Genomic DNA, 13583 nt, shown 5'->3' with positions numbered 1-13583 from the left:
TTTTTGGAGGTAGATTTCGACAGTTCAGCAAAAGTGCAAAGACAAACAGCGAAAGGAGAATTATTTTGAAATTAAGTATTCATCAACTTCCGTGTTGGGTGGGAGGCCATGACTCCCGTGCGCGCATTGTCATTGGTGGAGGAGTCTGGAGTGTTACTGGGCGGTCGAGCCTGACATCTTATTTAAAGATTACTAGACAAGCACACTTCAGTGTTCGCTCTTCGTGGACACATTTTGCTTACTTTTTCTGCAGTTCCTCGAAATAATTGCTCCTGGCCCACCGGTAAGTTGTTTTTTATCTTTAAAAAAATAAAAATCCCAGCTTTACATTACACCGTTAACAGCTGTCATGCATGTCCAACTCGTAAACGAGTGGTGATTGGCGGAAGAATGACGTTAGCGTTTAATTCGTATCCACACTCTGAAATACGCACAGTGAATGACGTAAATTAGTTTTTGCAGTAATGAAGTAAAACGCAACCAAGAGAGTTGGCTAAACTACCTAAGTGAGTATGTCAGTATGCAAACCTTCAAATCCAAACAACAGATTAAATTGATTTATTTTTCGATATTACCGTGCCGGGTCTAACAAACTTGTTAATAACCCAAACCACAAGACATTAATGCTCTCTATTATTATAATAATAGTCAACCCCTGAAATTCCTGAGAAACAAATGACCCAATAAGTAAATAATACAAGTTTTGGCTTGTATAAGGGACTGTCTCAAGGGATGTAAATTGTATTCACATTGTGTAATTCAAATAAGTGGAATACCCATAAGGTACAAAAATACTTGCTAAAAATACAAAATGGTTTACGTGACTGAAGTAAAAATGGTGTACAGCAGCGGTGTCAAAACTGTTCCTGCGTACAGAAAAATTAAAGACTAATATAAATTTTTTACGTTTTATTGAAGTCATTTGTATTTTACTTTTTATCCTATTAGTTATACAAGATTTTATTTAGTTCTATTTATTTATTTACTGTATATATACATATATGCATGCATGCATACATACATCATACTTGCCAACCTTGAGACCTCCGAATTCGGGAGATGGTGGAGGGGGGGTGCACATTGTAGCGTCCCGGAAGAGTTAGTGCTGCAAGGGGTTCTGGGTATTTGTTCTGTTGTGCAGATGTTCTCCCGAAATGTGTTTGTCATTCTTGTTTGGTGTGGGTTCAGTGTGGCGCATATTTGTAGCAGTGTTAAAGTTGTTTTATATGGTCACCCTCAGTGTGACCTGTATGGCTGTTGATCAAGTATGCATTGTATTCACTTACCGGTATGTGTGTTTAAAAGCCGCATATATTATGTGCTGTTTGTATGGAGGAAAAGCGGACGTGACGACAGGTTGTAGAGGATGCTAAAGGCAGTGCCCTTAAGGCACGCCCCCAATATTGTTGTCCGGGTGGAAATCAGGAGAAATTCGGGAGAATACTATATATATATATATATATATATATATATATATATATATATATATATATATATATATATATATATATATATATATTAGGGTTGTAATGGTACACAAAAATTTCAGTTCGGTACGTACCTCGGTTTAGAGGTCACGGTTCGGTTCATTTTCGGTACAGTAAGAAAACAACAAAATATAATTTTTTGGTTATTACCGAATTTGTAAACAATGGCTTTATCCTTTTAACATTGGGAACACTATAATAATTCTGCCCGCGTTAATCCACATTAAACTGCCTCAAGTTGTTGCTCAGATTAAATAAAATGACAACATTTTCTTGTACATATAAAAAGTGCAACATTAAACAGTTTCAAGTCAACTCATCATTCTTAATTTATTACAGCATTTGGGAAGCCTGTAGTTGATTTTTATTATGTAAATGTTATATTTTTATCAACATGTGATAGCAGGGACCCTGCCATTCAAAACTAGGCTGCTCCATTACTAAAGATGAATGTAACTATAGCTGAAAAAATAGTACAATAGCAATAGGAGAGACTATTCATCTCTGAACACCATGGAGTTCATGTAGGCTTTATGATGCAGTTACATTATTATATCAACTATCAGAGACAGAAACTCTTCATTTAACATAATGTCCTTTTTTGCTGCTTCAACACAGCTCAATCAACACAGAAAAAGGTAAAGTGAAATAACAGACAGACAGGGCTTTGCTGTCCGTAACACACACACACACACACACACACACACACACACACCACACACACCACACACACACACACACACACACACACACACACACACACACACACACACACACACACACACACACACACACACACCGCAAAATGAGCTAACGTTACTCTAAAAGTGAATTAGCCTTCACCTCAAGCCAGGACTGCGAGCGAGCTGAGCTGCAGTTTATATTTCTAGAAGGTCAACGGGCTCATAGTGATGTTACTAGTAGTTGACTGGAAGGTGTTTATTATAATTCGGGGAGAGTCCGCTGCCTGATGCTTACCTGCTAAACGCTAAGCACTGACTACATGCGCTCTGAATACGCACTGCTGATTGGCTGTTACTGCTCTGTATGTAACCAATCAGATGGTTGTGTGGGTGCTGTGTACTGACAGAGACAGGCAGAAGGAAGCGTAGCAGCTTGTTAAGACTTTAGCTTAGCTTAATATGTTCGTGTGGAAACTCTTTCGGTACACCTCCGAACCGAACCGAACCCCCATACCAAAACGGTTCAATACAAATACACGTACCGTTACACCCCTAATATTGATTGATTGAGACTTTTATTAGAAGGTTGCACAGTGAAGTACATATTCCGTACAATTGACCACTAAATGGTAACACCCGAATAAGTTTTTCAACTTGTTTAAGTCGGGGTCCAATATATATATACATACATACATACATACATACATACATACATACATACATACATACATACATACATACATACATACATACATACATACATACATATATATATACACAAGTTTTATCATTTTTATTTTCCAACGTTCCTCAGATGAGCCATCTGCCTCAGGGGTTATCGGCCGTGCTTGTGGGAGCGCTTTTGTGTCAGCGTCCTGGTGGCCATGGTCTGATGATCTCCTGGTGCAGATGGCTCCTGTGATAGTGTTTACTCACATGTCTCCTCTGTACTCAGCCATACAATCATTTGTCCATATAGTTGCATATGTGTGTATGTTGTGTGTGTGTTTGTGTTTGGTATCTGTATCCGTGCGTGCGTATGTGACAATGGGGGATATGGGTCACCGGGGTATTGTTTTTAACTTTGTAAAGCACTTTGCGTTGCATTTCTTTTATGTATGAAAAACGCTTTATAAGTAAAGATTGATTGATTGATTGATTAAATATGCAATATTTGAACCCCCCTGCTGTATAGCAAGTTGTAGACGGAAATACATGAAAGTGAAAGCAAAAGTTCATGTTCATGTAATTTTTTGCTTGTGTGAAATGTGCATTTTTTATTTGATTTGTGTTTTTTCATTGTGGTAAGTACAATATATTAATCAGCCTGCTTACTGAATCTTCCTTTTGTCTCCCTCCTCACACACAGTAATGTCGCTGAACTCCATTAAGTCCTTCCAACTGGAGCTGGACGGTGAGGAAGATGCCGCCTTCACGAGAGGAGAGCTTGTGTCGGGCCAAGTGGTGTTGGAGCTCCGCAGGGACACCAAAGTCCACGCCATGAAGGTGCAGGGAAGAGGCTTGGCGGCGGCACACTGGCTGGAGAACCGTGGCATGAACTCTGTCTATAATGACTACACCTCCAAAGTCACCTACTTCAGGAAGAGGCAGCATCTGATCAGAGGTCAGTCATAAAAAAAATTGCAGATGCGGTCAGCAGCACTGACATTAAACTTCCACTAAATTTGATTTTCAAAGTTAAAAAAAACCTGACTGATCAGTAATGTCTACTCCAAAGGTGTTTATGTGGAATTATTGATAAGGCATTTCTGAACCTGGTTCCAGATTTTGCAGAACATCTCCTACCTGTTAAGTTTATAGACACCATAACAACATCCACATAGATAAACAAGCATATATAAAAACAAAGCCATAAAATCAAATGCATCACAGTACTAAGTCCAAATAGATTTCCAGATACCAACATCAAGTTTCCCCTGATACCAAAGCATTTTAAATAAACACAGTAGACAGTTAATGTTTCATCAAGTGTTTGGTTCGACCCTGGTTAGGCAGTACATTTATATGCTACATACAATGTTGAACTAATCATTTATACGTCTTTTTGTTGCCTTGCTGCACTCATGTAATTACTTGAATTGAACGCGCAGTTTCCAGAAGATCTAGTGTGTCACATTTACATTGTAGTGAGAAAAAATGCTCACAAGGCTGCTCCGGATAACAAGGGTTGGAGATTGTTTCGTTTGCATGTTCTCCCCGTGGCCATCCCCACAAAACATGCATGTTAGATCAATTGGACACTCAATTGTTCATAATTATCTACTGTATATGTATGCCCTGGGTTTGACTGGCGACCAGTACCCTTCGATCAGCGGGGGTACACTTAGGTTCACCCGTGACCCTAACAAGGACAAGCTGTATTAAAAATTAATGATTGAATGTCAGAATTCCCACACAAGTTTAAACGCGCCAGTCTGAGATAGGGTTAGGTACCAAATTTGTTACTTTTTACTGTTCTACCGGATATCCATTCACGTAAAATCAAACTGTGCCATATTTCGATATTTTGTGGCCGGCTCAAACCCTTGGCGTGCAAACGAGCACCCACAGTGGACTTTGTCGGACTGCCTCTTAGTAATGTCACAATTTCCCAAGCCAACAAAGCAAGTATGTCTGATGGAAAACATTTGAACGTACAGTAAGGCCCCACTTTTCCGAATGTGCTAGCTTGATGCAAATTTACTATGGATTTTCCATTAACATTCTACCGGTTAGCATTAGGGATTTTACATCGTGATTTCAACGCTTCCAGATTTGCTACTAAAAACTAAAACTAAGATGAATTTACAATCAAACAGCTGGTGTGTAATAAGTACAATACTTACATTATAAATACATCAAAAAATTAGATTCAGCTTAATGGCAAAGACTACTCCCTGGCTAGGAAACACACAGTAGCCTACACACTACTGTCACCGCATGTCTTGGAAATGCAACTGCATGCATGTAATACTTTCAAATTAGACTCAGAAGTGTAAGAAATCATTATAACAAGTGAACAGCAGAGTTGTCATTATCAGCTCACCTTTAAATGTTAACTACAATATTTTTTATTTAATTCCATCTATCCATTTTCTTTTACTGCTTATTGTCATTAAGGTCGCGGGTGAGGTTTTATTACATTTGTTAACACATGAACACACTGAAGTACCGAAAAGTGATACAGTTGAGTACCAGTATCGATTCCCCGGTACTGGGTTACCAATCCCTCGCCTGAGACTAGCAGACGTTGTATGTTTGTCAGGGTCAGTGGTAATGAAAGTACTTGAGTACTTGATGGAGCATTCACACTGGTCGGGCAGTCTAGACCAAGAAGTCAAGCGCGCTAACCTCCTCTAACCTCTTAACTTCCAGCCTCTGTTAAGCGCGCCTCTAAATAACATAACCTTAAGCTGCAAGGCCGTGCATACTGACTGTATCTGCTTTTATAGATCCAGTAACTTGGGGCAAAGTTACTGTTTTGATCGCCAGCAACCGGTTGCAGCCAAGCGAGTGTCCACTATTTGCTATGTTGGCCTGCATGTGTGCCAGAACGACTTTCTCTTCTAGCTTGTTTGCTATTCAAGGACATTTTGAGAACTAGAAAAGCTTCAGCACAAACTAAAAGGACACAGTTAATTTAATTGACAATAGTGTAAAAACAAACTGTTGTTGTTGTTGGTGGTGGTGGTGGGGGTGAGTCAGGCGAGGGCAAGCAGCAAGGAAGGAAGAAGCCATGGGCAAGTGCACTTTAAAAAAAAAAAAAAAAAAAGTAGGCCTTGTCACCAAAAACAATTAATAGCACCCTTTTAAAAGCTGTACACTCTTGTAAAACATGGAATTTATAGGACGTGTACACTCCCAATAAATTACTCTGTTAGATTTATATGTATGCATGAGGGCTACTGTGTATATCACTGTGTAGTTTATAGCTATCCTACTGGGTCATATTCCCAGCAATGGCGTTAATCAGGCAGCGACAGACTGTCATCCATCTATGCAGCTATATTTTGCCACACTGACGAGTCCCAAGGCAGTGTTCTCAAACTCAATTTAACCAGGGGCCATTGGAGGTTGAGTCTCAGTGAGGCTGGGCCCACACAAAGTATTCCCTTCACAATCACGTTTTAACCATGTGACTACATTAATTAACAATTTCTACCAGCAGCTTTAGTGACCCTCAGCTATGGTAGGCCTTTGTCATCATAAATATAAAATTCAATGTAAGAATTGTATATTTTGAAATTGTTGAGTTACCCAAGGAGAATGTCTGAGACACTTCAGCTTGCTTACAGGAAGTTGCTCTATGCATTGCATAAATATATGGGTTTAGACCAGGGGTGTCAAACTCATTTTAGCTCCGGGGCCACATAAAGGAAAATGTATTCCTAAATCTTGTCATGATAACTTAAAAATAAAGACAACTTCAGATTGTTTTCTTTGTTTGAAAACAGAACAAGCACAATCTGAAAACATACAAATCATAATTTAATGTTTTTTTTACACCTGCATGTTGCTGTTCATAGTAGTTTATCTTCAATTGTCGTGATTTATCATTTCTGAATATATGATGTTAATCTATCAGAAGATGTAATAAGTAGTAATATCAAAATCAAATTACTGGATGTTATTAATGTAATTTACAAATTGTCCTCAACTGATGTACTAACATCATGTGGCTTATTCTGTACATGTGTAGCATCATCTACAACAAAACCTGTGGATTTGGACTCATTTCATGAATCACACATGAAGTTAGAAGGGGATACATGTTATTTCAGTATATTTATGTGCGCCCAGATAATGTGTCCCCAGTCCTCTATCTTAACCGGGCACATAGCTCCGCCCCCTATGAAGTCATGCGCACTCCTGCGGCAGGGGATACAAATAATTGCTATTGCGACATCCAGTGGACCCATTTAGAAGAGCAGTTTCTTTCATTCAAAAATTTCAGCAAATTTTTATACCTACCAAAATCATCTCGCGGGCCGGATAAAACCTTTCAGGCCCGCGGGCCGTACGGGTTTTAGACCATTATTGTATTTAGTTGTTGTGGGAGATTCAAGATCGCAATTACACTAAACTAGGAAGTTAAGTAGACGGCCCAAAAAATATGGGCCTGTGGGCCGCAAGTGTCCTAAACTCAAGTAGGGTTGTCAAACTTGTTTTCATTGAGGGCCACGTCGTAGTCATGGCTGCCCCCCAGATGGTCCACTTGTAACAGTCAATATATATACGAATATGAACATATAATCGTCTAATATAAATTTTTTTTTACTAACAAAGTGATGGATAATTTTCTTTGAAATGGATTCACAGCATTTTTTTCTGTCAAAGTCTTAGGAACGAATACATTTAATAAGAAAGATGAAGTGCTTTGAAAACGCACATTATTTTTAAGCTTTTGCAGATCTTTTAAATGATGTGAACACACAACTATAACAACACAAACAACACACTAACAGGAGTGTCAAACTCGTTTTCATTGAAGGCCACATCGCAGTTATGGCTGCCCCCCAGAGGGCCACTTGTAACAGTGAATATATACGAATAGAAACGTATAACCGCCTCGATATTACACAATTGCCTTGGTATATACATTTTTGCTAACAATTTGATGGATGATTTGCTTTGAATGCTATCAGTGCATTTTTTCTGTCATAATTGAAAGAACAAATATGTTTAGTAGAAAAAATAAAGTGCTTTATTGACTCATATTATTTCCAGGCTTTTGCGGGCCACATACAATATTGTGGAGGCCAGATCTGACCCCCGTGCCTTCAGTTTGACACCTGTGTCCTGAAGGGTTTTGAAACTAAATTGGTTAAAAACTAAGAAGAAATGCAGTGCTTATTAGTTTTGCCCTTTTTACACTTAAAGAACATGTTTTTATCACATTTTACTTCCAACAAACCTCTTGACCTGCACCTTGTGAACACTACTACCATCTGTCCACTTGGTGGCACAAAAGAGCCAACTCCACGCCCAAGTGAACAAAGGAGTAAACAACTTTTGTTTTTCAAGATCCAGATTGGATTTTTCCTCCAAACGGTTTTGAATTGATTAGAATCGAATATGGTTCATTTATTCACGGAGTCCAAAGGCTTCTCTGAACCAAAATGTATCTTTGCAAATGTTTTGCAGAATGGATCATTATTTTGTTTTGTCACCTCGTTCTAGCATTGGCTTTTTGTGGCTTCTGAAAAGTGCACAGTCAGAAAGGGGAATGGGTGCATCTGGTTTCTGGTCAACCTCTGGAGCACGTTGCCAGTTACGGCTGCTGACCTCCACTCAGGGTAGCATCCTTGTCTAAAAAAAGATGATCTTACATTTGTACATGCTTGACATTTACTCAGTTTACAAATATATAAAGAATGTGTGTTGAGACATAGTGTGACTGTTTTGAGAAGAGGATTTCTTGGCCCTGTTTTTTTGTACAATGGAAGAAGTGGAACAAAACCGTTTTGGTCCAGTGTGAAACTATTTCCCTCGTCTGGGAGGTACCTCACAGAACATTGAGAACATGCCCAGTAAGCCTGTTTTCTTCTAGGAACTTGTAACCATCAGTCATCATCAGGCTGTGTTTTCCTCTGCTGCTGCTGCTACTCCACACCCAGTCTGCATGTTTTATAACGCTGCCTTCAAGGCCGGCCCGGAAATACGGCAATCACGTGGCCCCGAGTTCCAAACAACAACCACGTTCACAATGACTCCAGCAGGGAATTCGGAATTAAGTAAGAGGGGGGTTTCTGACAGGATTTGTCCTCGTTGTTTCGCTTTTGGTTTATTCCAAATGAATCCTGTCCTCGCATGGGTTTCAGTACTTTGCCGCGATGTGGAATAACGTATTTCTCGTTGAAAAACGAATATTAAAGGAACCCCCCAATGTATCGACTCGAACGTGAGTGTTGAAAAGTCCTTGCCAAGGGGCCGCCCGTGAAGGCATCATCGCCCAGCCTTCAGCGCTCTCCTGAGACTTACATAATAAATGCAGAGCCGCCCACTTCGATTTCCTGCAAATAGGCCTCCAACCGAAACTGCAAAACATTCTCAAGTCCAGACCAGCAACCTCCAACATCCGCCCTCACCTGAGAGAAGGAATTAACCCCCACCAAGAAGATGATTTTCGACAAGCTAAAAAAGTTGGACATAGTCTTCGACTCCACGGACGTGGACTGTCCCCCCGTGTACAGCAGCGGGGACGTGGTCTCCGGCCGGGTGGTGCTGGAGCTCACCAGGGAGGCGCGACTGGACTCCCTGAAGCTCCACGCCGAAGGCTTCGCGAAGGTGCACTGGACCGAGTCCCGCTCCGCAGGCTCCAGCACCGCCTACACGCAGAACTACAGCGACGAAGTGGAGTATTTGAACCGGAGAGAAGTGCTGCTGCAGGCAGGTCAGTGCGCCGCGCAGCCTGATCCCTTCTGGGTCACCGAACACGGGTGACTTTCAGAAATATTTCCAGTAACTTCACTGACAATATAAAACAAATATACATTTGCTTGTTGTTTGTGGCCTTTAGTCTCCATTCAGAGTTGCTCTGTTACTAAGTCCACTGCTGTTGTTTGGCACTTATTGAGTTGAAGTGTGCAAACAAGCCACCCTCTCATTAAGAAGACAATTTATTGACATAAATGTTGCACTTCCCCCTCCTCATTCACAGAAAATTCACTCTGTAAATGCTCTTTTTCATGAATTGTTCTGCTCAACAACAATATAGACTTATCAGACTGAGTTTCACCCAGTGAGGTCATCAATAGATTTTGACCATGAATGTATTGTGATGGAAGTCCAAATGGGAGTTTCTAGCAACAGGGGTACACACACAAACTGTTAAACACAAACACGTGTTCGTGGGTCTGCACAGAATGTATCTGAACCCCCCCCCCCACCCCAGCAATAGAGAAGGGGCTAGTGGAAAACATGTTCCCAGTCAGCACAATAGAGCCAGAACCGCCCCTCGGAGCAAGCCATGTGATCGTGGAGAAAGCGTTGTATTTCAGTCGCCTTAAGTCACAACGAATTTCACAAACTTTTGATGGTTCATGAATTTCTGATCGATAAACCAGATGGACAAGTTTAAGATAAATTGACTTTTATGATGCTTTTTTAATTGCCTGACTCCCAACAGTTGCCTTCTTTAGTCGAATACAAAAGAAAGAAGTCTAAATGCACCGCTCATCTGCTTCTCGCAGATAATGGAGAAGTGACCGTCCTTCCTGCGGGCAGACATGAGTTCCCGTTCAGCTTCCAGCTTCCAGAGGAGACGCTCGTCACCTCCTTTGAGGGTAAACACGGCAGCATTCGTTACTGGGTCAAAGTGAAGCTGCACAGACCATGGGCAGCCGTCAAGAAGATCAAGAAGGAGTTTACAGTCATTGAGCCCATTGACATAAACACACCAGCGCTACTGGTGAGCCTCCTAACGCTCTCTCTCACCGTTTTGTTGACGCACACTCGCTAATACGGTGGTCATCATTTTCAGGCACCACAGGCCGGAACAAAGGACAAGATGGCACGAACGTGGTACCGCAACTTTGGACAAGTGTCTGTCACTGCAAAGATTGACCGCAAAGGTTACACGCCAGGTAAGATTGTATTTGAGTCCGCCACATGTTCAAATATGACATGTGGCGTAACAGTGTTTCCCATTTGGACCGCTGCAAATAGATTTGGCGCGACTTGGGCTGCAACGATTAATTCGATTAGACAAAAGCTTTGATTTATATTCTGTTAAATAAAATAAAAATATATGCACTCCCGACCACATGGAGTGTATATATAGTTTCGGCACGGCTGCTGCAATAAAGCGCAGATGAGAGCAATAGTGTGTGGGTTGTGGCGCCGAACAGCGGAAAGTTTTTTTTACATTTTTTTTATTTTTTGAAAGTGCTATTTCAATGTTGCTAATGTACATTATTATAAAAAAAAGAATAACACAACATTTTTTTTGTTTATTTAAACTATTTTCCCTAAAATATGTACTAATGCTATAAAGCAGGGGTAGGGAACCTACGGCTCTAGAGCCAGGTGTGGCTCTTTTGATGACTGCATCTGGCTCTCAGATAAATCTTAGCTGACATTGCTTAACACGATAAGTAACGAATGATTCCGCTGGTAATCACAGTGTTAAAAATAACGTTCAAAATTAAAAACATTCTCATGCATTTTAATCCATCCATCCGTGTCGCACCTGTTCAAGAAGTCGCATTAATATTTTATTTATTTTTGGTTAGCTTCAGAATAACTATGTTATTAAAAAGAATAAGAGACTTATTATACTCTAAAAATGTAAGTCTTACTTAAAAATGTACTTATTTAGTTGTATTTAGTGTTAAAAAAAATATTGGTAACACTTTAGTATGGGGAACATGTTCTCATTAACAAATAATTAATTTAGAGTTATTTGGACACCAGGGGAACATATAAGGGTTAGGGTTAGGGTTACTAATAAGCAATAATTCTGAGGTTATTGAGGGAAGACTTTTAGTTAATGGCTTACTGGTTGTATAATAAGGCCATGCAGAATAAGGCATTAATAAATACTTAATAATGACTAATTAAGACCCAATAAGTTACTAATTTGCATGTTAATAAGCAACTAATTAATGGTGAATATGTCCCCCCATACTAAAGTTATTAAAGTTATTAAATATTATATGGCTCTCACGGAAATACATTTTACAATATTTGGCTTTCATGGCTCTTTTAGCCAAAAAGGTTCCCGACCCCTGCTATAAAGTGTATTTATCCAATTACTCGATTAATCGAACAAAATAATCGATAGATTATTCGATTACTAAAGTAATCAACAGCTGCAGCCCTAGGCGCTACCTGTTCCCCCTCCCTCATAAACACTTTATGGGACTGTTGATTGACGTTAAAATCAATGTACAGGAGGTGGCGGTATACATCGTAACTGCTTCTTAACAAACCTCATACATAGCTGGTCTGCCAGAGAATAAGAAGACGCAGCAAGAGGGATTCATGCTGGCAATTTAGCGTTATGTCGTTATATTTAGCAAGTATTAAGACCCTGTAGATAATTTAAAAAAAAGACTTGGACACTCTGACATTAAAGCATGCATCTCTCTTCTCAATGAGCAACGGGGGCTGACTGAAGAAAGTCCATTTGTGATTCCAAACATAAGTTTTTTACGCACTTTTTTTACAATTACAATTACATGCACAAGCGTCATGGCCAATTATGCAAACTGTACAATGCCGTCATCAAACAGTCCTCCTGTGGGAAACACCGTAGAACTGCATATGCAAGCTAAATATCAAATTATGTTATTAAACATTATAATACCGTGCTTCTCTTCTTTGCAGGCGAGGTCATACCAGTCTTTGCAGAGTTTGACAATGCCACTTCTCGGTCCATCATACCCAAAGCCTTCATTACGCAGACTCAGACGTTCATTGCCCGCGGCACCATGAAGCAGAAGCGCTCAGTGGTGGCCACTCTCAGTGGCGACGTGGTGGGCGCCAGGTGCAGAGAGACCTGGCACGGTCGGGCCATCAAGATCCCACCCGTGGGTCCGTCCATCCTGCAGTGCCGCATCATCAAAGTGGAATACATGCTTAAAGTGAGCTCCGTCAGAATGCACCTTCTTGCTTTTTGTCGACACGTCCACCTCACCAGAACATGTCCCCGTCTTCCCCAACGACAACAGGTGTGTGTCGACGTCCCGGGGACCTCCAAGCTGTTTCTTGAGCTGCCCCTGGTCATAGGCACCATCCCTCTCCATCCTTTCGGAAGCAGGACCTCCAGCGTCAGCAGCCAGTACAGCGTCAATTTGGAGTGGCTGCGTATGGCCATCCCCGAGCAGCCCGAGCGTAAGTGTTGCCAAAATAAAAGCATGAATGTTATAATTTGTCAACAACCTTATTAAGTTATCACAAAAAAAAATGGTGGTTAAAAGTTAACAGTGCCAACACATAAACGCATATTTTCCGTATTTGTTTGTTAATGGAAAATGCAATAAACACAATGTAGGTTAACGCTGAGTAAGCAGTTTCACGTTTGGACCTGTCTGTTCTGAATCAGAGCAGCGGACTCATTTTTTCTTCTTTTTTTTCCACCCCTGCAGCTCCTCCAGAGTACAGCTCTGTGGTGACGGAGGGCGAGGCTGAGCAGTGCAGCAGCAACACGGCGTCTCCTCAACCGGTCGACGAGCTGAGCGGGATCCTCGAGCGTCCCCTTATGGCGTTTGTGCAAGAGTTCCGCTTCCTACCGCCGCCTGTGTACAGTGAGGTGAGCGAGCACCCCCCTCCAACCAATGTTGACTCGTACAACTGACTCTTAGTAATATGAATATAATAAATATACAGTAGTATCTCCAACTTACAAGCTTGGCTGGTTCTGTGACGGCTCCCAACTCAAAACACTTGTATCTCAAATCAACATCTCCCA

The 13583-nt window shown here is 40.8% G+C and overlaps 1 protein-coding gene across 2 annotated transcripts in view; it reads left to right on the top strand.

The window, feature by feature from the left end:
• The window catches only part of arrdc2 (arrestin domain containing 2), a 16094-nt gene continuing 2511 nt past the window's right edge, over positions 1 to 13583 (top strand). Inside the window, exons 1-7 of one of the 2 annotated variants that reach the window (XM_062028426.1) lie at positions 1 to 283; positions 3540 to 3794; positions 10363 to 10580; positions 10653 to 10755; positions 12500 to 12756; positions 12844 to 13006; positions 13261 to 13424. In XM_062028426.1, coding sequence (XP_061884410.1) covers positions 3542 to 3794; positions 10363 to 10580; positions 10653 to 10755; positions 12500 to 12756; positions 12844 to 13006; positions 13261 to 13424 — 1158 coding nt within the window. In that variant the 5' untranslated portion in view covers positions 1 to 283; positions 3540 to 3541. Of the gene's footprint in view, positions 284 to 3539; positions 3795 to 8910; positions 9564 to 10362; positions 10581 to 10652; positions 10756 to 12499; positions 12757 to 12843; positions 13007 to 13260; positions 13425 to 13583 lie in introns of those variants that run through there. The other variant, XM_062028425.1, reaches the window with a different exon arrangement.

This window comes from Entelurus aequoreus, linkage group LG19 (assembly GCF_033978785.1).
Source record: "Entelurus aequoreus isolate RoL-2023_Sb linkage group LG19, RoL_Eaeq_v1.1, whole genome shotgun sequence".
In the NCBI taxonomy this organism is placed as follows: Eukaryota; Metazoa; Chordata; class Actinopteri; order Syngnathiformes; family Syngnathidae; genus Entelurus; species Entelurus aequoreus.
This window is presented reverse-complemented; position numbering and strand designations above follow the sequence as displayed.